Source organism: Grus americana, chromosome 10 (assembly GCF_028858705.1).
Source record: "Grus americana isolate bGruAme1 chromosome 10, bGruAme1.mat, whole genome shotgun sequence".
Taxonomy (NCBI): domain Eukaryota; kingdom Metazoa; phylum Chordata; class Aves; order Gruiformes; family Gruidae; genus Grus; species Grus americana.
In genome coordinates, this window is record NC_072861.1 from 8,343,017 (window position 1) to 8,366,111 (window position 23,095).

General features: G+C 38.1%; 2 protein-coding genes across 4 annotated transcripts in view; one reads left to right on the forward strand and one right to left on the reverse strand.

Annotated features, from left to right (window-relative positions):
* MYO1E (myosin IE) overlaps positions 1 to 23,095 on the forward strand; it is a 123,902-nt gene that overhangs the window by 7,653 nt on the left and 93,154 nt on the right. The window contains exon 2 of the mRNA XM_054837067.1: positions 22,830 to 22,928. Coding sequence (XP_054693042.1) covers positions 22,887 to 22,928 — 42 coding nt within the window. The 5' untranslated portion in view covers positions 22,830 to 22,886. The remainder of the gene's footprint in view (positions 1 to 22,829; positions 22,929 to 23,095) is intronic.
* On the reverse strand, positions 1,861 to 19,498 carry FAM81A (family with sequence similarity 81 member A). 3 transcript variants are annotated; one of them, XM_054837109.1, is made up of 10 exons: positions 19,228 to 19,498; positions 16,795 to 16,818; positions 15,379 to 15,446; positions 13,836 to 14,109; positions 12,945 to 13,063; positions 6,494 to 6,623; positions 5,206 to 5,312; positions 3,921 to 4,056; positions 3,345 to 3,540; positions 1,861 to 2,934 (listed from the first exon to the last, which is right to left on the reverse strand). In XM_054837109.1, the coding sequence occupies exons 3-10, from the start codon at positions 15,423 to 15,425 to the stop codon at positions 2,795 to 2,797; spliced, it is 1,149 nt and encodes a 382-aa protein (XP_054693084.1). In that variant the 5' UTR covers positions 15,426 to 15,446; positions 16,795 to 16,818; positions 19,228 to 19,498; the 3' UTR covers positions 1,861 to 2,794. The 3 variants fall into 3 exon arrangements, with proteins under 3 accessions (XP_054693084.1, XP_054693082.1, XP_054693085.1); XM_054837107.1 differs by lacking the exon at positions 16,795 to 16,818 and having other exon boundaries at positions 19,228 to 19,497; XM_054837110.1 differs by lacking the exons at positions 15,379 to 15,446; positions 16,795 to 16,818 and having other exon boundaries at positions 19,228 to 19,497.

Here is a 23,095-nt window from a genome sequence, read left to right on the forward strand (position 1 = left end):
GAGGGTGTCCCTGCCCATAGCAGGGGGGTTGGAACTAGATGATCTTTGAGGTCCCTCCCAACCCAAACCATTGTATAGTTCTATGATTTTTCCAATTTTTCAAGCAGCAGGCAAGTAGGGAACATGAATCGTGATAAATCAATTGATGTGCCTATCCTTGTGGGTTCTGTGTTTTGTATATTATTGTTTGTAACTTACAGCTCTTTCTAAAATCTTCAAACCTGTTCTGTGCTTCATCAGCAGGTAGCATTCTTCCTCGCCTTTGCCCATGCAGCTACTGTTCCATCTCTCCACTCTACTGACTTTTTTGCTCTGTTAGTTCTCCAGATTTTTCAATCTTTCTTCATATTACTTTTTTCCATTCTGGCTTTTCCTCAATTTTTCTGCAGAACCCTCTTGGTCTGGAATATGTGACTTGCTTTCACAACTGACTAATCAGAGCACTCTGTGAAAAGGATGGACGATGGGCAGGCTACACTTCTGTGTGTCCGTGTGTGGGTCTAGGCCTAGCTCACTGTTTCTGTCTGTCTCCTCCCCGCATGTGAGTCCCCATAACCTGCGCCTCCCTCCACATAGCACTTTATAGAGTTTGAAGGCACTGCTTGGCAGTAGCTCGCATTTCAATATCAGTTTATTTGGGCTTTTAGTTATTTGTTTTAGCTGAGATTTAGGAAAAAATATTTTCAAAACAGCAAAAGTAAAATTGGGTAGGGTGTTATGTGTTGGTTTATATCTGGATGAATCACACAAGATTTTTTTACAAGAGAAACATTTTATTAAAGTCCTATATAAATTGTTTCTCTGATTTCTTGTATGATCTTCATATCATACCAGATTCTCTCAGGTACAGATTTCCAATTACAGAAGAAAAAAATTGTTGGGTGTTTGTTCTGTCTCTTTTTGCTTTTTTCTTTGTTTTTTTTTTTTAATAGAACACCAGTGATAGCTTTTCCACTGCACATGGCTAAATATTTAAGAATAGATAAGAATACAAACACAAAGAAAGAATGAATTTTTAAGACAATTATTAAGAAATATCTGCAAGCATTTTGTTGCCTCCCTTTAGTGAACTGGGCTTTCCCCTTAGCTGCCATTGTAGATATATTTCACAGCACATGGATGATACAAAACAGGAATAACAGAGGCAGTTTTGTTATCAGAGAGCATTGGAAGCGAGAGTTGCAAAAACTTCATGTATCTTTAATACATTAAATCAATTTCAACTGTATAGAAAGTGAATATAAACTTAAGCGCTAATCCTGTAAAGATTGATTTTTACACACTACACTGTCCTACTGAAGTTAAAGAGCTTAAGGTTTGCAGCAATTTTTTTTTATTATTTTTTTTTTTACTATGGTGGCTCTGTTGGCCAAACCTTCTATCATGGAAATGATGAGAAATTGCCAGCTGATTTTTTTTTTTTTTTAAACATGAATATTGTTTTGCAATACTGGCCAAAAGAAAGGTCCATTAAAGATAGTGCAGAGACATCCTATTAACTTATTAATGTTAACAGTAATGCTTGTGTAAATTAATAGTATTTTTGTGTTACTGTTAATAGTATAAATTAATAGGATACTGGATGAAGTCTTTTAATTCTTCATGAGTGCTTAATCCTGCATGACTTACAAACATGAGGAGCAATATCAAGCTATGAATGAAGCTATAAAATCAACATATATATATTTTTTCCTCTCTAGATTAATATGTAGTGTGGGTGCTGATTTTCATTATGTAATTCGTTCTGAGAATGGAAATAAGCACCATTACTATTTGGAAATACTGTGAATGCAATTAGCAACTTGAATCTACTAAATTATTAAAGTCTACTTACTATTAAATTACTGAAGTCTACTTAAATTTGAAGAATCAGTTGGTTTATTTCAATAAAAATTTCTAAGCATATCATAAACTTCATTTTATTTCACACTACATTCTCCAGACTATGTTGGATTATCACCTTCCCTTTTATCTTCAAACCTGTCAAAGTTTTTACCAATATAATGAAACAAGTCACAGGAACACATGCTCAGTTATAAAATACTCTATATACATCTGTTATCTTGTCTCAACTCCACTTGGTTATTAATTTAAAAAGGTCACAATACTTAAGACCACGTGAGTTAAGTTTCTTACGTTGTTCATGAATCATCTTAGTCTACAACTACATTATATAACACTACTTAGTTTACACATACACACAGTGGATATTTGCAAAACTAAACAATTTTGTGATGGTATCTAGGTTTTGAAAATTGGTTTGTTTAGTGCCAATTCTGTCTCCCCAGGAAGTCAATAGTTGTTGTAAAAATGTCCATTGAGTTCAGTTAAGTATTTTGTATCAAGGTGGACAACCTTGCCAAACTGATATTAGACAAATGATATAATCTTTTTTTTTTAAAGTGGGGTGTGTGTGTGCAGGTGCTTTTATATGTATCTAAATATACCTGCCTGATAAAGCCAGCGAAACTGGGGAGCACTGGAATGCCTTTAGCAAATTAGGTGCCAGCTTTACCAATATATTACTCCAGTTTTACACAGTGCCTAATCTCCTGAGAGCAACTGGAGCAGTGCGGTGGCAATTCAGCACCTCAGCCCTAAAAGCTTACTCTAGTCAGTTGTTCTATAAAGAACTGGTATTTACCGCTTTGAGTAAACATACAGAACATACGGACGTGTGCAACAGCAGCATGTCATTTGGTACATGCATTGAATTTGGGTTACAGACTGGAACAACATGGTAGTCTGCCTGTTTAGCCAGGTAAACATTAACCTCTCAGACAAAATCTTGCAGTCATGGTCCAGCCTCTCCCCACGTCGGAACCTCCTGCTTCATTTGGTGGATTTGCTTCTGTAGTTCATCTCTGTCCAGCTTCATTTTCGCTTCTAGAACTTGCCGTAGAGACCCAATGCTCTCATAGATAGCTGCAAATCCTAATTGCAGGTGAGAATTAAATTAGCTCATAATCAAAAGCAAGAGCATCACATAACTACTATCAGAATGAGCTTCCTACCATAACACTCTGCTTTACAGTAGGAAGACAGCAAAAGTTCTGAAGAAAAATAGGACTGTAATTGAGTGCTGATGGCAAAAATGTCCCCAGTCTATCTCAGCCAAACTGTACCTATGTATGCTCTGGGGAGAGCACTTCGAAGCTGATAAGATGTTACCTCTTGTTGCTGTGAATTTCGTACTTAGTGAAAATCCTTTTTTAATGCCACAGGTGCAGCCATTACATCTGGCCCGAATTTAAACTACTTCAATACAAGCAAAGGTATTTTGCATATTATTATAGGTCAATAGATGTTACCACAATTCAGAATAAAGAACTTTATTGTCCTACCAGCATTAACTTCAGCTTTCATTTCTTTTATATCTTCGTTTATCTCATTTTGAAGCTTGCCAATGCGAATATTTATCTTTTCTTCAGTCTGTTTTGCTTCATGTGCTTCCATTGCTATCTTCTGTATTTCTTCTATTTTGTCAATTTTCTCTGCCATTTGGTTGAATTTCATCTCTATAGCTCTTTCACTCATTTCCTGGAGCCGGGAAAAAGAGTTTTAATGATTTATTCTGCGTAAGAAGTTAGCGTTCTTTACCAAATATGCAACAGATGTTGATTAATCATCTTTCATGTGGAATTCAAAGATGTAAGGAATTCTAATCTTTTATAAAATGGTTTAAACTGACTTGATGACTGAAGGCTAAAATACTGATCTATTTAGAGGTGATCAGATTTATTTGAAGTCTCCCAGGCTGTGGGGATGTTATACTTGACATCAGTGAAAAGAGTTATACAAATATTGAGGAGGTCTGAAAATCTCGCTCAAATAATATCTCAGTTACATCATCTTAGTTATTAATAATGCTTTTGAATATTTCCTGAGAAGTATTATTAGGATATTTTAATGAAACTTACAGTGTTTTCCTTAAAAGTCAATGAGAGTTGGTCAATTTTTTGCACAAGCTCTTTTTCAATCCTTTCATGTTCCTGTTCCAACCAGCTGCGTGCAGACAAAATCTGGCTGCTGAGTTCCTCAATAGCGTTTTTTAATCTAAGAGCATAGTAGAAATTAGCAGATAGAAAAGAGCAGAAATTTTGGTCATTCAGCAGTGACTTTTTATGAACGTGTTCATAAAAAAAAATTAATGATGATTTAATACATTCTTGACACCATATCAAGGTGAATCTTGGAACTTTAAGGCTACTAAACTGGATAAGGTAACATAATTTTAGAAAATAAAGATGAAAGCACAACAAAATAGCAGTTACTTATACAAAACACATCACAACATTTTGGGGCATAGTAGATGCAAATTCTTTGCAGCATTGAAAACAGAATATGGTCATCCATTCAGATTATAATCTTAGTGTCCATAGGTCCTAATTCTGAACAAAGATTTGGTAACCATTTATTTTAGCAGCAATGCTGATTCGTATAGCCCACTTAGATTGCCTATACCCAGCTCAAGTTTACACCAACCAGTTGTGCCAGTGAAACTATTTATTTAGTCTTTTTTTCCAGTGAATATTTGAAATCTGGATCTGTTCTTTCATCTGGTTTGCAAATAGTTTCACTGATGTAACGGATGGGATTGCATGAGGATGGCAGTGAGCAGTAAGGAGTGAGGATGTGGATGGCTTAAGCCAGGACTGCCACTGACTGAAATGCCTGGAAAGGAGTTAATATCTGAATTGAATATATCTTTATATAAGGTTTGGCAGTAGCACAGTAGCTTATCATTAATAATTTAGGTATTTGAGTTATATACTCATATCTGAAGCCAATTTAAAGAAGTAACACTTTGTGAATGCTGTGCCTCGCTTCCTGGTTGCTTGAGTTGAACCTTTTGCCCTGCTCTTGACAGCCACCTCCAGTATTCGTTGCTTTGTACGGTTCTTGCAAAAAGGTACCGGGCCAGTCTTACAAAAATCCTTAGTTGTGTTCTTTAAACAAGTTCTGCTTGAATACTTAACTGGGGATTCAATGGGCTTTTCAAAATTGCCTAATCATGTTAGGGGCAGAATTCTTGTTGAAAGTGGGTCCCACTCGACTGTGCTTTTATAATATTTGTTGAGCACACATACATATTTAAACAGGCTCATGCTTTTGTAGACCTGAGGATTACAACAGTTAAACTTGGAAAATTGAGGCCCTGTCTTCCAAGGCGCATGGCAGCAGCGAGGTTTCCCGGATACTCACTTCATATCCAGAAGGTGGAGCTGTTGGTTGCTCTCTTTGTAGGCAATCTTCAGCTTTGCTTCTTGTTGCATTATTGATTGCTCTACTCTGCTCAGAAGATGAGAAATCTGAAACAAAATTCAGAATTTACTATTTTTCAACAGCATTTCATCACAGTCTCATTTGGGATGTTTTCATAACAGTAGAGGAGATCTTAAAGAAGGGCTATTTTTGCTGATATTTCAAGAATTATTGAATTTGCACAATTTACTTTCATTAAAAATATACTATCTCACAAGATGAAAGTATCAACATTGTGAAAACTGCAGTTTTTCAGCCATAAAAAATTTGAGCAGTCTTCCCTTGAAAGCGTGTGACTGCTCCCCCCGCGCCCCCCACCTTGAGACACCTGAATTTGCATGATCCTTATGTCTTCACATAAGCAGAGTAAACGCATGGCAAAGCACTCCACCAATGAATGGTATTCTTCATCGCTTCATGTGTAATGGCGACTGCAGCGATAAAAGTGCTGGATTTAACTGGGAATAGGTCATTACTAACAGAAAATATTTCTCACCAAAACAATCATCCTAGTTTTAAAAACCATACTGTTCTGTTTTACAAGATTCATTACAATATGCTCCTAGCAGGCTGGCATGCTAATATACTATACAGAGTCTTCTGAGAAAGGTAAAGTGGATTTTAACCATTTACCTACCACAAAATGAAGATGTAAAACACTTTTGTTGCCCAAGAAAATGGGAAGGCCTTGAGATGAAGAAGTGAAGAATCCTTTTCCTTAATGTCATGAGTCTCTGCTTGTATTTAGTGCTCACTTCCATTCTCACACTAGTTTTGTTTTGTTTTGCAGACCTTCAAAAATTGTGTTCAAATACATATAAAATCATCCTAGGAAGGCCAAAGCATACAGGGAGAGAGACTGATGCTTGCATTGTTGTGATAGTGTTGTAGAGCATCCATGTCATGTTTACATTCCAACCTCAAGCAGCCATTCAGACCAGTAATCACTGACTTTTGTTCATTCCTGGAGCCCTTTCATGTGCCCTTAAATACTAGCCCCTTCTATACAGCATGCTAAAGGCAGCCAGTTGAGGACCTTTTTTCAGTTAGCCCAGTATAGTAATGCAGCTAGGTACCAATATCCAGTCTAATAAGGACTGTGAGCAGATACACCTCTCCATTTGTAAATCTGTGACCTCCCAGGACAATAGTTAACCATAATGGATTCTGTGTGAATTAGACTGTAACTCTTACCCATACATGGATGGCTTTGCTCTAAATACCATACCTGTATTTCTGCCTCTTTGATTTTAGATTCTAAGATCAGCTTGGAGGTGTGTTGGTCTTTAGTTAGGCTCTGAAGTCTTTCATACGTAATTTTATGCTCTGCAGACAGTCTGGCTAACCCAGCATCACACCTGTTTGAATACATAAATACCAAAGCAACAGCTGAATAGAATATATGGTCCAGGCTTTTAAAATTATCCATTTTAGACTGGGCATTTCTGTGAAATTGCTGGCTGTCTAGCAAAACAATATCTTATGAGACTGTAAGAACGGTGAAATATCTTGTAGCATTCAGCAAACTGCTCCCAAATGGGACTAGAAGTCAAATAGTCTGACACGTACATTCCTGTCATTTTGGCACTGACATAATGTGGGTAGACTCTGTTGTTATCAGTCAGGGAAATCACATTAGAAATGCAAAGATGTAGAATTTCAATACCTTGTATTTTTGTCATGCTCCTAAAGACATCTGTTAAGGTGTGTATGATTTCACCTTTGTGATTGGAAGCCTAAATAATTGAGGACCATTTTTTCATTACTGTAGCTGTGTTCCTCTGAGTTTTACATTCTTATTTTTATTTGTGAAATAGTAGTATGCAATTAATATGTGTAGTCAACAATGTGGGGTAAATTTTACAGTTATTAGTCTTTATTTAGGTAAAACTGTAATTGAAAGCAATGGCAATTTAGTCTCACAAAAGACTATGAAATGCTGTCCTGGAACATAATTATTGTTTCCTCTCTTCACATTGGAACACTTCTTGATGCTGCAACATTTTCAGGGTAAATGTGCTATAGAATATGAGCATTTTCTACCGCATTTCAAAAATACTTTGGTCAGGTGGATGTCATCTACAGTAATACAATAAGGACATTAACTGAGCTGTTATATATATATAAGTACTGTAATTTCAGGAGTAAGACCTCTGAAGTATGAGTCATGTATATTTTTTTTTTTGCTAAGGGAAATATGTAATTGGCAATGTTACCAAATTTGATCTATGAAACTGATGGAGAACAGACAGCAGTTACAATTTGAGGGAGAAAAAGGCAGTCAAATGGAACAAGCTAAGGCACATTAAGTCATTACCTAAACCAATGACGTATTTTAACCTCTTTTTAGTCACATTTCAATTTGAAGGCTTTCATTTCAACGTGCATTTTCATCACCTCGGTTACAGTAACTACCATTATCATTAAACAGGATGGGAAATTAACAGCTACAATGACAAATGGAGCATCTGCTTAGTATTACAGTACAATTTCAATATGAAAATAATCAGTAATGCAAAATAGCACATAGAAATTATAAAATTGTGGAAATTAATTTATAGTTTAGCAGCTCAGCATTGTGAGACTAATTAGTAATATCTGTGGGAAGACCAGCTAAGTTTTACACAACAGTGAACCATACTTGTACGTCTTATGATCAGGCAGTTTCTTTAGGCAGATGAGAGAAGCCAAATCTCTCCATGTTGTTATGATCAGAGAGAATCGGAGGAATGAAATCGTCTTGCATCTAGTCAGCAAAAGCCTATGGGCTCAAAAAATGGTTAGTTTTGTTTCTCTGAGGCATGACAGAATATAAAAAGCAACAGCTTTGAAACTACTGTAGCAAATGTAAACAGCAGGCATCTGTAATTGTTTTTAAGACAAATTAGTGTTTGGTGTTTAATCACAGTGCGTCTCTCTTTGTGGAATTCAGTTATGTGATCAAAGGGGTCATATAGTTGCATGGTAACTGAAATATTAAAATTCTGACAATGTTAATTTAGTGTCAGCCTGGTATTTATTAATCAGATTATTTCATTTTTCTACAGGGATACTGTAATTGGTACCCTTTTAAACAATGTTGGAATAATCTTTAAATTCCATTGTCTGAAGTTATGGAAAGTTTATCCTGCTATGTTTTTTTCAAAAAACAATATTCCGTGTATTGAAGTGGTCAAAGAGAAGTCTCTTTGCTATATATATTGTACACACTCACAAACACTTGATTAGTTCTGACCTGGAAGAAAACATTAGCGTGCTGTGGACAAAGAATGAGATTCTGATACTAGTTACGTGAGTATAGGTTTTGAGTTAAAAAAATCTTACAATTACATAACTTCAGTCCATCATTCTACTAGCTTTCAGATGGAGGGAGGAGGCAATACTAAGGTGAACGTATGGAAAACCATGGGCTTTCTAACACTTTTGATTCCAGTTTCTACTGCATGATGGATCAGAAGAAAATCAGCAATCTAAACAAAAGGGCACATCATAGTTTGGGATTTTTCCCTGTTTGAAATAAAAAAAAAAAAAAGAGAAGTGGGGGGGAAAAGAGGCACGTTATAATCCCCATTGAATTTCCCATACCTTTGAAAGTTCTGCTTTGAGACTTCTTTAGAGATTAATGTTAAAATGACAATAGAATTATTAAAAGTAGAACTAAATGTTTCTGAACACTGGATTTAAGTTTCTGGGTAATTTAATCAGACTGTCTGTATAAATTAAGCCAGTGGACTATGGGTATAAAGACAGAAGTTGAAAACAACTTTTGAGGTTTGGTCATCCTAAAGGCACGAGGAAAGAAATGAGAAATAGATTAAGATTTCTAGGGAGAATACTAGTTTAAAAATATAAGAGCTGTATATAAAACCATTTTATACAAAGAAACGTACAACAAGTAATTCTCTGTCTTCACGGCTGAAATGCTGAAGCTGGCCGTACAAACAAGCCAGTGCAGTTTTCATGTGTAGTTGCACACATGCACTGTTGAAACTTGGGTCAAAGATGCGCTAGAATGTGTTCATTTTACTACTGTTTGGTTTTGGAGGACATTTTTTGGAAGTTCTGATTGCCAAGCTGTGCGTACTTATGTGAAATTAGTAAATGAAGAATAAATGGAGAGATTTCATAGCGCTACGTATTATTCTCAATTTCAGAATACAGTATAATTCTAGAAACCAATCATGTTTAATATAAGTAGTGAAATTATCAAACAACTGCCTTCCAAGTCATAGTAAGCAAAAGCAGTAGTTATTTTTCTGGCACACTGAAGAGTATTTTTGTTGTCTTTGATTTCTAAGAAATCAAAACACAACGGTTGTTCTATTCAGTATCACCAGGGACTAGATAAAGCTGAGACCACCACCAATACTCTGCAACAGGATGCTATATAGATATGCTATAACGGTACCTACAGATTTTTAATGTTTCTGTTTTATTATAACAGGAGATGATTAAATTAAAATACCAGTGTTTCTGTGAAAACCAAGTAGCTGAAGAACAAGTAGTGCAAAGCAAGTCGATGTGTCCAGAGGATCTACTGGACAAGAACAGTAGAGCTGGTAGATTTTGAATGGCCTGGATCAGGGAGCCCAGATCAGTCCTCATCATGTGCATCTCCTACACAGCAAGTAGCCAGCGTGCAGCAGTCATTGTACTTATGAAGTTCCTAAATGCAGTGCATCCCAGATGCTTCAGACTCATTTTCTGTGCAGTGTAGGAAAATCTGCCTACATGTAATGAGTCTAGGGTGTCTGAAATGAATCAGATCCATAATGTACATAAAAAATCATCTATATATGCAAAGTAGGCCCCATTAGAACATGCATAGTTGTCATTTCTCTGGGTGTTGCAGCTATCAGGAAGCTTCTAGAGAGCTACTGCTATGGTTCTGACCAGGCTGCTGTATTTAAACTTTCCAGACAAATGATCATAGTCCACAAGTTATTCTGTAAATGATAAGGCATTACTCATGAGTTTTATGATTTAATAGCACTAGGAATAGAATTGGTAAATCTGTGTTATATAAAATTGCCGACATCAGAGACAGGAGGCTGGAGTAATGGATCTATCGGCATCTATCTAATTTTCTGCTGAATGTTTGACTGACTGAATTTAATAGAGGTAATATTTTTCTTGAAGTTAATAATAATGCTGATTCTTAGGAAAATGTACAGCATCATTCATAGTAAGCGCTACAATGATGCTTTACAAATTCATCGATAAGTTACACTTAATGAGAAATGGCCCAGAAGTGTGAGCTGTAATGTGTATTCAGTAGTCTTCTGCTAGGGATATTAGTTGATTCTGTGATGCAGGTGAGGTCAACTGTGAGGTCTGTCCAAATCTCACTCCTCCAGAGCTGTGGGTTTTGAGCTGTGCTTCAGAACTGCGTGTGCATGTAGGGATCCCTGTTCTCATCATTAAAAGCAGCAACCGTCAAGAAATAATGAGGCAGTTGTTCGATGATATATTGGCATGTTACAGAACAGTTGGTGTTAGGAAATAAACACCACTCCCTCCAATACTGAAATTGAATAGGATGTTTAGTGTGCATGTAATTACTGGAACTGAAATTTGGCCAGAATCCTGACATTGACACTAAAATTATTACAGGACCAAAAGGCTCAGACTTAGGTAGATTTACTGTCACACGGCATACATAAACTGATTCACACTGATTGTCCATCTGCACGCTTCCAGCCTAGAGCAAACGTGATGTACTTGGAGTTAAATTAGCCCACTGTCGCTGCAGCCTGAGCCGTACATAGTACCGTCACTGTGGCTGAGAGCTGATGCACACTAAGTTGGTAACCCACAGTAACTTGATCGTGTTTCTAAGGTTTCACTCTTTGAACTCATCTGATAGCTAGCAGGAGTAGATGTAAAAGTAAACTTACATTAGGTGAGTTCACCTTATTTTATATAAGGAACATTGCCTAGAGTAATCGGAAAGTTTCTGGTAAGTACCTGTATAGTGCCAACAGCACAACAAACTGCCATCTTGACCATGATCTCCAGATGTTACTGTAATCGTTATTCACAGGAACACTAATTTTCAAAGTAGAATATGTCTGTAAATGAAGGCAAATAGCTTTTGCCCATGGAACGCTGCTTTAACTTGATTTCTGACAAAGGGAAGCTTATTTTCTTCCTCATTCGGGGAAAATTTTTATGTAGAGAGCATAATGCTTAATAGAAAGTAACAGTTAAAAGACAGTAAACTGATTCTCTTATGGTAATGAATACAAATATCCAACATTCATTGCACAGTCTCACATAAGGCAGTTTGGTATAATCTCACACAATTATCAGATAAATTGCAACCCAGGCACGGTACAAGGTAGTTGTCCTAAGTAAATAAAGGAAGAAATCCTGGCACAAACTGTGCTGATCCACCACCGACCCCCATACCAAGTACTCTGGATAGGCAAAGGGCCCCATTGTGAAGCTCATGCTGGCACGTGTTTACTTGCCTGAGTTCTGTTATTGAAAGCAAAGGCACTGTATTTTGCTTCACAAAGTGTCAGTAACTGTGTTACTCCAAATATGGACCTCTCTCAGGATGTACTGTGATCTCAAAGTCGACTTTTTGTATAAAGAAGCCGGAAGATCTGAGCATGTAAATTTGTCGGGGATTTCTCAGTGAGATAGATATATATGTGTGTGTGTGTGTGTACACGTTTGGTTTTTTCCAATCAGTTTTCTGACTTAACAGAAAAACCTTGTCTAGTTCATTCCTGTTTACCAAAGGATATTGCATAACTTAAAAGCGTGTAAAACCTCTCTAAAGTATTCTTTTCAAAATGGGCTATGAAGGTTACAGTGGAAACTTCAAACAATCAAATAATTTGTGAGAAAACTTTAGTTCAAGGAAAATCTTTCCCTGCTTATTTTTGTAGGCTGCTGAAGGTTAGCACTAAATCAGTTGAAGTACAAAAAAGAAAAATTATCTGTACAATATAGACAATAGGTCAAATTCAGGATAAGTATAATTCCACTGAAGTTACTAGCCAAGCTACTTTAGGCCGGGTTAGGTCTTTTTTCTATAGCTGTACATACTCCCTGTCTTTTGTGTTCAACCTCACAGACACTTAAGCAAACATCGTTGTACTGAGGTTTGTACATGCGTCATTGATGGCACAACCTGAAGTCTGTGTAGTTGCACAGTTGTAACCTGGAGTTTCAAGTAGCCTGTAAAACCTCTATAATTTTATTGTTTTCTGTTCCTTACATGTCAGCCTATGTAGTGTTTAGTATGGCTAACCAATAACTGAATGCACAGATTTTTACTTCTAAATTATATGCAAAAATGTGCAACTGTTCTGATCTTTACAAGTGCAGATTGTTCTGTCCTGCCTTTATAATTGTGCTAATTAGTTTGTTTTGAAGTCTAACCGTAGTACTTTTTAAAGCTGAACCAAATCCAAATTCCTAAGGAATCTGAGGTAATTTCTTAAAAACTAGTTTAAGGAATTTCAGGAATTAAGAGTGATATTCCTAAGTTTAATATGTAATACTGGAATGCAAAGGATTATTATTCACTTCCTTGAAAACACCAAGCAAAACTGTCCTGGGAATTTTGCCAAAGTTGAATTCAGTCCATTATCATTAACGGTCATACTTCAAGATTAAACCAACATTAGCTAGTTGCCAAAATATACTTCCGTGTTGAGTTTTACCTTGCAACTCTTCCCCGAAGATCTCCTAAACCAGAAAGCTGCCGCATTTCCAGACTCTTCAGGGTAGAATTTGTTCCATAGCTGAGATTGTCTCTGACACGTATCTGTTCCTGCAGCATCTACAAAGCATTCATATGCAAATATAAACTCAGTATGTCACATTTAATGTGCACTTAAAATGTCACTCATTATTTTTCAGTAACATCAGATACCATTTTATTATTACTTTATTAAAAGCTTTGTCTTATATCACACTAAACCCAGATACCTTTTAGGTCATTTATTGTTTCTTATTCTTAGTATCATATCTGCACATAAATACCATAATATGTATAAAGTATAATTTAACAATGGAATGGAGATTCAAATATTAATTTTTATTCTTTTGCTTTCCCCACCACACCCCTGTTGCTCATTGCAGCAGAGGTCAGACATGAAGTCATGTATCTGCATATGATTAGGTCATAAAAATGAGCAGTTGGGTTTGGCTACTTGGTATTGTCATTAAGTCAGAAGTGAAAGAAAGTTTATTATAGAGCTAAGGCATTTCCTAGTGTTTATACAGCACAGCCTTTGGACTGAAGTTGAGCTGGGTATTAGTGTCACATTAATTCATTTTTTCAAGGTTTTCCAGTGCAGCTTTTGAAAGCACACTTATTAGTACCACAAAGGTTTCTGTGTTTATATGCTCATATCCTGTGTTATTTTCTTAGCCACTGAAAGAATTATGTAATTTGCAAACAGTTTTTCAAGTTATAAAAACAATTTATAAGCTTACAGGATCTCCAGACCTTGTCTAACCTTTACTTATCCTGTGGTAAACTTTCTTATTAAATTAGAAGGAATAAGTAGCTGAGATGGCATTAGTCCTGTGAAAAATTCTTAACATACCTCAATGTCCCGATTAAGCTGCCTCACTATTGCCGTTATGTTTCGGATATGTTCTTCCAAGAGTTGCCTAGCCAACCGGTCGCCCCCCCCTTTGTTCTGCATTCTGTGCAGAGTGGAAACAATGTCCTCCTTAATGCGAAAAGCGTGTTCCACAAGAGCCGCTGTTGTTTTCTCATGGCTTAGGATTCTGTCTTCCAGCTGATCCACTAGGCTTGCAGATGCCAACGGGACCGCTGTCAATGCCTGGCTATGCAGTGGTATGTTTCGAACCCGTCTAGTGAAGAAGAATATCCAGATATTGTTAAGTTCTCACACAAAATTCTGCAATGTCTTTCCACTGGACACAGTGTGATACTATCTTAGTAGCCATACTGGAGAGAAGCACCAAAATACTCACAGAGAGAGAGCCCACTGATACAAGTAAGTGGGTGCTGTGTTTGCTACTGCATGTGTCTTGTGCAAAGGCAGGTCAGGGTCTTTTTCCTGCTCTTTAAGGGAGCTTACAAAGGCATAGGATCTTAAGAAAAGGACATTAGTATTATAAAAGTAGTTACAATTCAGAACTATAATCTGATTAAGAATCCAAATTCAAAACCCTTTAATTGAGTTTCAAGAGTAATGCTGTTCGTCTCTACAGCTTTTGGGCTCAATCAAAGCAGTAACTGTTGAAGGCAGATATTGCAAATTAAATGGAAACCGACTGAGGTTAAAAAGGAGTAGCTTGTGTTCATTCCTTTTTTCAGTCTCTATAGCTATCCTGTAATACCATATAGAAGCTTGTTCCCTCATGAGCTGGACAGGAGCATATGTAGATGTAGAAATTGAGGAGAGACCAAAATTATGACAAGCTTCTCATATTCTTAGAAGTCATTTTTTCCCCCAAAAAATAGCTTATATTTGGCTATCTTCAATAATTGTCTAGATTTTTTAAGAGAGCTCTGCACTGCATAGCGTCCATGGAAAGCAATGGAGCTCATGGGTGGTCAAAGTAAGAAAAATTAGACTGCTAATGGATGCAATCTTTTCCTGCCACTATATTCTGTAATGAATAAAGGAAATTTTCAGAAGCTTAAGTGGAAGATACAACTTCAACCTCACTTTGAAAGAGGAGATTTTTTTCTTGGAACTCTGTTATTTACTGTGTATTCTCTGTGTTTTTTCCTGTTAATCAGCCAAATTAACAGTTTACTTTTACCATGATGATACTGATAGAGATGTAGGAGGACTCCAACAAAGGTCGCTTCTGGCTCTGAGTTTTCACACTTCTTCCATGCTATTAGAAGACTGGCTAAAGCATAGTATTCTTGTACTTCTACTCTGTTACAGTTTAAGCTATTTAATTTCTTTGGGAAAGGGTTAAGTAAAAGCTGAGTAAAGGATTGTGATTTGGGCCATGATTTGAATGAATCTACAGTATTTCACTTTGCTTTGCATACTAATGCCAAAGTTCCAGGTCACAGCATAACTATATATATAGGGAATTGAGAGACACATAATACTCTGCAATATGAAGATTTTATTTTTTTTACATTCCAAACTGTACCTTTCAGAAGGGGCAAGAGTTGGGAAGATTGGGCTTCGCTGGGCCATTTTCTGGTCAATAATTTATGTCTGTTGAAAAAGTACACATTGAATTATTTAATGGTTTATATCTGGCACCGAAATGATTTAATGCTTCTGCTTTAAGTGAACCTTTAAGTAAAGTTTAAGATTACACTGACAGCTCTGATCTTGGAGTTCATATATTGCTTATGGAATAAATGCAAATAAAAATCAATACAAAAGAACAAAAGAAAGAAAACTAAAAACTGCTAAAAAGCTTTTTATAGTGAAAACAATACTCTTGAAAAAGGCAAGGTTGACAGCCTTGAAACCAAAATCTGCTGTTGACCCACAGAACTGGTTTAGAGGCAAACTTTTTGTTCCCAATCTGTCTACTGGTCTGAGGCATCATCGATCAATGCATAAAAAAGTAAGATCTACAGGATTATCATAAAGCTTAAGAAAGTATTGGCTAGAGAATGAAATAAAAATCTTTCATGACAGCAGATTATTAGGGGTAAGGTGTTTTTCAGGTAAAAGCATTGGCAGTCAGGAACCTAAATAAAATGTATTAGACATCAGCACAGTTTAGCAAAACTGAGTCTTTTGTTAATTTGTCTTCAAATCTAAATGACCACGCTTTATGTTGCAAGTAAATCCTTCTGTGGTAAGAATATAGATTCTGGTTTTAATTTTCAGACGTAGCCAGCCAGACTGTGACAGACGTTGCAGCAGGGTAGATCTCTTAAATAACTTCAGAAAGGCATTTTAGATATCTTACTGTAATTGAGACCAGTACCTGGCTCAGTAGCTTTGTCTGCTGAGACAAACTAAATTAATAAAAAAGATGGTAGCCTCAATCAAATTCAACTATTCCACCTTTTCTAAAACAAATAAACATTTTTAACTATAAAGAGAATGAGGATGGCCTGAGCCTGAATTCCTTGGGAACCTAAAATCCTCGCTGAAAACTAAAGGCTGATATATGAAAAGCATTTTGCAATTGTTGATGAAATCTGGTGCAATATACTGTAGAAACAGAAAGAGAAAGATAGGGTTATTGAAACAAAATAGTCAAATATTGATTGTAAAACAGTGATAGGACTGTTCTCTGAGATCTCAGAATGCAAAGCATGTTTGTGCTTTAGAAACGTATGAAAGCACTGCCTAAAAGCAGAGAGCAAACATTGTCACAGTATGTGTGTTCTATTTATAGCACAGTGCTTCAGAAACTACAAATTAGAAAAAAATAGTTTTAAGAGAAGCTGGGTTGCTGAGCAGCAATGACACTAGACTGGAATTCAGAGGGTCGGATTTTAATTCCTTGCTAAATCTCTGATCCTGATGACTTTGGACAAGTGATTTCCATGTCTAATGACTCAATTTGCTTATATGGAAGACAGATAATGATACCTACCTCCTTGTTTAAGTTCTTACATGCCTGTAAGTAAAAAGCAGGGTATAAGAGCTGGGTATCATTATGATGACTTTGCATTCAAAATCCTGCGCAGACACTGAATGCCCAGTCCTGCAATCTGTTCCTCACACTCGTAGTTTCCCAGTTGTTTTTTTAACCAATGCCACCACTCTGCGGGGTGTCCCTCCTAGCTGTACTGTGAGGTTATACAGTAACCGGGCACCCAGTTCTCAGCAGAGCTGAGCTCATTTACTCTTAGTCCTCTGGGCCATACCGCATTTTAATGATCTTGATGCAGAGAAGCATTTAAACACAATTTAACTATGAACACAGGAATATCCCACTGATTTAAGAAGAGCTATGCGTATCACAGCAGCAAAACACTGGATACTACCTAGAAAAATGAAGAACAAATATTAAAGTCTGTACATCTGGAAGTATCTTAGTGAAATACAACTTATAAACCCCAGCCAAACAAAAAATTCCAACTCAAGCTTTTTAATCTTATGGCCTTCAGTATCCATTTATTATTGATTGAAAAAAAATGTTTGCAGCAGAGTAAGCATAGGATTGCTGGAAGTTTTTACTTTTTCTGCCAGGCTGCCATTAGGCATGCAGCTAAATGCAAATGTCTGGAGAAATTGTGCGCATGAAACAAAAGTTACACAGATGGACTTCTCATTCATTTGTTATTGCTAACTTAAGCACATCACTCAGTACACAGTGAGATATCATCAATTATCATATTTCTTGATCTGATCCAACATCCAGAAAGGATGTGTTAAGATCTTGTTCAGCAGTTGTACAAAACTTTTCTATAGTTTGGAGATGTTAGCAGTAAATAACAACAGATAAGTGTCAGAACTAATGACAAATTCCCTCTCTATGAGTGTGTGTAATACTGATTTAGACTAATAAATATAAAAGAAAAAATAAGGTGTTGTGATGCCTAGATTCAGAGGAGTATAATTTCACATAGCTCCAATTTCAATGGTAGTAAACTGGGATCAACTTAGATACTGGTTGAAACACTGGCTTCAGGAGCTTTTTTTTTTTTTTTAATTATGATGTCTCCTGCTTGATACTGCTATAGCAATTTAAATCATGATATGTTTACCCAGTAAATTTTGGCTGATTGATTTATTTTACTGAATATACCAAATATATTTGTCACATGGACAAGATAAAGATTTTTCCCAGTTGTAAATGGTATGCCTGATTGCCAAAAATAACAGTTCACTTGACACATAAGACAGCTTTGCCATGCAAACATGGGGTGGTACTTTATCATTTCTTTAAGTCACTGACATCAAACATGTAAAAGCTTGGGAAAAAAAATCATACACAGGACATGCTGACACTTTCAGCAATGCAAAGTTCACTCCTTGCTATTTGTACTGTGGCATCCCTTCCCCACTTCAGCAGACTGCCTTGCACGTTTGTTTTCTGCAGGTTCTCCATTTCTCCTGTTTTGAAGGATAATCATATCTGTACTGTTCAGTTCTCCATCCTCCATTATAACCTATGTCTAATACTTGCTGTAATGTCCGTGCACCTCAGAGTGTTTTTCACGTTCATTCTCTCAATACGCCTGCAGGTAGGGAAGCATTATTGTCCCTGAAAGTATTATTTTCCTTATGTTGCTGGTAGGGCAGCGAAGCATGGAGGGAGAGGGGATCTATATGACTTGCCACAAGTCACATGGGAATCCAAGCAGACTGAAATACCTGCCTAGGCAAACACTTTAATCACTCTTTGCTTCTTAAAATAGAAACTGCTTTGGTTGCTATACAGGGAGCATATGACAGCACCACCCCAGGAGCCGCAAGATCCTAGTGTTACTTTGAAGCACTTTGGGGCAATGTTATGGAGTAAGCGGAAAAAGTCCCCGTGTCGCAACTCGGCAAAAAGATAGGTCAAAACCTGACTGTATCAGTGAGTCACATGAAACAAACCCCTGCAAAACCCCTTTGCACTACTGTGACATTTTGTGAACACGTATGTGGTGGAGTGCAGGGAGGAGACTCCCCGCTGGGAGAGAGGTAACCATGCCAGCATGGCGCTGAGCCCAGGCTAAGGGTCCTCATGAGAAACGGCTGATTAGCTCAGGTGCTTGATTGTGCTAACGCAGCTATGCAGCATTTGGGATCCGAGCTGGAATTCGTGCCTGTGCCATGCCGTGTGGATCCACTGACTCAGCCCATGTGCTGCCTTGCCCACGGCTCTGCCACGCAGGCAGGCCCAGGACCCCGAAGGGACCGCAGCACTCCTTGGTGGAAGGGTCATCGGTAAACACGGTGATGGGTGTGGAAACACGGGGTATAGACAGCTGACAGGACATCACAGAGCAGACACCACTCTATGGCCATGCAACACAGAGGGACAGAGTTGGGACAGGCTCTCCGGCGGGCGCAGGGCGCTGCGCTCACTCACCAGTGCTGGATCAGGGCAGGACAGGGCTGCCCATCTTTCCCCGGCATCCCAGCGGCCGGCTGAGCCCCGCTCTTTAACGCGCTGCCACCGCTCGAGCAGCTGTTCGCGAAGCGTCGTGACTGCCTCTACGCAGCCGGGGCGTCAGTCCGTCCGTCCATCCGTGGCGTGGCGTGGCGGCCCTCCGCCCGCCCGGCTGCGCGGAGCGGGGCCGCCGCGGCAGGCCGGGCTGCGGGAGCGGTTGCCAGGACGCCGTCACCATGGGAACGCGCTCGGCGGGGGGCAGCGCCGCGCCGGCAGCCCTGGGCGGGGGGAGCGAATCTTGTAGCCGGCAGGACAAACCCCTTTCGGTCATCGCTTTGTCGCAGGTATTTCGTAGCAGTGTCCGCTCCCTGGGAAGGAGAGAGGGAAAGACCCCACAAATAACAGCTAGCCTTCCCTGCCGCACGGGGGATGAGCGATGGGGACATCGAGCGGGGGGCCGTGCCTGCGGCTCCCGCACTGGCAAATGTCGGCCTCCAGAAAGAAAGTTTGGTGGCGGCAGAACAGCAGTTACTCTGGATTTCTAATGGTGCAAAGGAGCTGAGGGTGTTACTGAAAGCATAGATTTTTCTAGAGCATGTAACAAATCCTGGCAGAATACAAGATTGTTAAAATCAATGGCGAATAATAGTTTTGTTTGTAAGATTTCCAGGTTTTATTTACAAAAAAGATCTAACATGTAGCTTCAGTAGAACTTCATATATCACAGAAAAGATGATCTTTTGCTCAGCAGAGGCGTATGAGCTAAGCAAAAGTATTACTGGAAAAACAAAGTCCATAGAGGGTGTGTCTGCCTTTTGTTTCCTGCTTGTGTCATTCTTTGGACTTTGGTACAACCACCTTGGGTAAACAAAGGGTAAGAGAAATCAAAGACAAACTTACTGCATCAGTTCACTCTGAAATAGCAGATCGTCTCTGATTTTGGTTAAAATATATACAACATCCTATACTGGTGTATAGGCAAACCATTGCAGGACTGGGTATCTGGCAGACGCAAAGGATAAAAGTGGTACAGTGTGCACACGCTATTGTAAAAAGCAAGGCAGGGTCTGAATCCATGCTCTGATTGACCTGTTTATTTTAAAGTATTTCCCACATCAAAGGATCAGGCCAGAAACAAAGCATGCCTGAGGTGCTTTCAAAATGGGATGGTAACCAACCGAGAGGCATAGGATTGTGGGATAATTCAGGTTAGAATGGACCTGAGGAGGACACTTGGCCAATCTCTTGCTCCAAGCGAGGTCATAGATGAGGCCAAATGCAGTTGTTCAGGGTTTTACCCAGCCTGCTCTTGAAAAACTCCAAGGATAGAGACTGCCCAACCTCTCTGGGCAGCCTGCTCCCACGTTTGATTGACCGCTGGGGGAAGAACGTTTTCCTTATACCTAGTCTGAACCTCTCTTCTTTGCATTTATGTTGTTGTCTTCCAGCCATGCACCGCTGTGAAGAGTCCAGTTTTGCCATGTTGATGACTTCCTCATAGGTACTGGAGTACTGCTGTTAGGTCCCCCAAAGTCTGCTTTTACTGCCACTGACCTCTGCTGAACTTGCTCTAGTTTATTGAGGTGCACAGCTGTATTCTCTGACCCAGCAACTACCAAGACTAACTTCATGCACCTGTATGTTTTTTGTGCACCTGTCTAGTGATTTTTCTTGCTAAAGGACTGCTTGGATACTCAGTGTTTTCTTGAGTATGTATGTCTGCAGGAGTGGGGCTTGAAAGCAAATAGTTATTTAAAGCACATTGAATAAAGTTATTTTAATTTAAAAACATGTGAACTTTTGTACCTCCTACTGCAGTCTTGAAATTAATGTTAAAAGGTACATCCATAGTAGCTCTCAGTCTGCTTTCTCCCTCTGGCCCTTGTCTGACAATAGCGTTCAGCATGGCGGGGCCAAGAGGTGACATGTTAAATGCTTGTCTGTTCTTACGGTCTTCCCCAGGCATCCGTACCGGCCGTTGTCCAGCACAGGATATTGAGGTGAATGATCTTGGGTTTGACCCATGCAGATGTTCTTTTCATCTTGTGTTATCTGAGATCATTATTTTTGTACTTATTTCACTTCCTTGATGTTTCTAACTAAAGCAATACTAAACTGTTGGATTTTATATAATTACATTTTCAGTGTAATTGATAATGAACACGTAGGTTTATTTTCTTAAAGGCAAATTCAGATCACTTTCCTTATCAAGGCACAACATCAACAATAATGTTAATTTATTCTGGAGTGTTCAACTGTCTCACTCATGAGTGGAGCCCCATTTTAAATAATCATAGAATTACAGAATGGAGCAGTTTAGGCTGGAAGGGACCTCAGAAGGCAATCTGGTCCAACCTCCCGCTCAAAGCTGGGCTAATGTTGATGTTAGATCAGGTTGCTCATCATAACATAAAGTTTTGATTTTAAAAGCTTGTGTAATATTTCAAAAAATCTCACACTGAGGAAAAAAATACAATCCTTATACTTTCGTTGATGTGAACCTACATAGCTTAACTGAAGTCAGCCACAGAACACAGGAGGCAAAACTCATCAGTTACCAAGTCCTTGTGGACTTCTTCCAGATTTATACCAGCCTTGCAAATAACAACATTATTCATACATTTTGGTTTGCAGTTGGAGAAAAATTCAACTCCATGAATCTGAGTCTCTCTTACGTCCGAGGCTTTTCGTAATCAGATTGAGAGTAAAAGAGCCACATGCTATTTTTCCTCAAAAAAACCCCCAACAAAACCCAGTGTGTGGTTTGGGTTGTTGACCCAAAGGTTGTTGATCCAACGGCTGTTGACTTGGTTACTATACCTTTTACTCTAGTGATATTTTAGATGGACATGTTGAACATCTTAATAAGCATGTTTCCTGAATGGGCATGCTCCTCTAATTTAAGGCCAACAAAAGAGAGGAAAGAAGGAAGATATTGTATTAGGTACAGAGAAAGGGAGTGAAAGAAAGCTAAAATGATTATACTATTTTCCAGCATAGGAACCTGTCCTAATCATTGAAGCGATTTCATCACATTTTAAGTCATACACTTCTGCCTTTATTATATACATGCTGAATATATTCAAGAAATTGCTGAATGCATTTTTTATTTTCTGTAAGTAGAATTCTACATTCAGCAATTGTAACTGAAGGCAGAATGTAACCATCTGCATTTTAGCAGAAAATCTTAAGATTATAAGGTGTCTGATTATTCTTTGGAAAGCAGATACAGCAAAAGTTGCATTGAATTTGTAAAGTTTCCTTAATTTTATACCATTTGTTTTTCTATGACACAAATCCTTCACCTTTCTAAGAAATACCAGATCGTGTGGTTTTCTAACTAAAAGTGTGATGTCTTGTTGAGGGTTATTAAGCCTTATTTTAGTGGCTTTCAGGCATTAATTATTAATTAAATTATTCTGATCAACAAGACAAATATGTGTCTCATAAAACTTATTTTAAATATATTTTGTAAGTATGAGAAAAGCAGTAATGCCTTTTTTTTCTTTACTGTCAGTTTTAACCAATTAGAAAGTAGTCTGGACAGTGCCTGTTTCATTAAAATTTCTGATCTTTTCCAGATTCACTGACTTCTCATAAGAGCTATTTCTTTCTGAAGCCACAAGAATGTTTTTAGAATGGAGGACAAGGGAAAGTTGTATTCTGTGGTGTTACCAGAGGTAAGGACCATGTTCTTTTTTCAGACAGTTAGTCCTCATACATTTCAGCATCAGTCTGAATCAGACAGAAAATATCCTCGAAATAATTCTTGATGTTAGCACTTCCGTGCATGAGGTGTTACTAACCAAACAACACTGTCAGACAATACACGCACTGAAAAAAATTA

Bases quoted from the DNA above. Each gene is read 5' to 3' on its own strand.
- FAM81A (XM_054837109.1), bottom strand. From the start codon at position 15,425: ATGGCCCAGCGAAGCCCAATCTTCCCAACTCTTGCCCCTTCTGAAAG. The intron at 5,313-6,493 runs GTATGGTATTTA...ATTTTGTTTCAG, and splicing joins TCAAAGAGGCAGAAATACAG to ATTTCTCATCTTCTGAGCAG. The intron at 4,057-5,205 runs GTGAGTATCCGG...CTATGCTCTTAG, and splicing joins CTCCACCTTCTGGATATGAA to ATTAAAAAACGCTATTGAGG.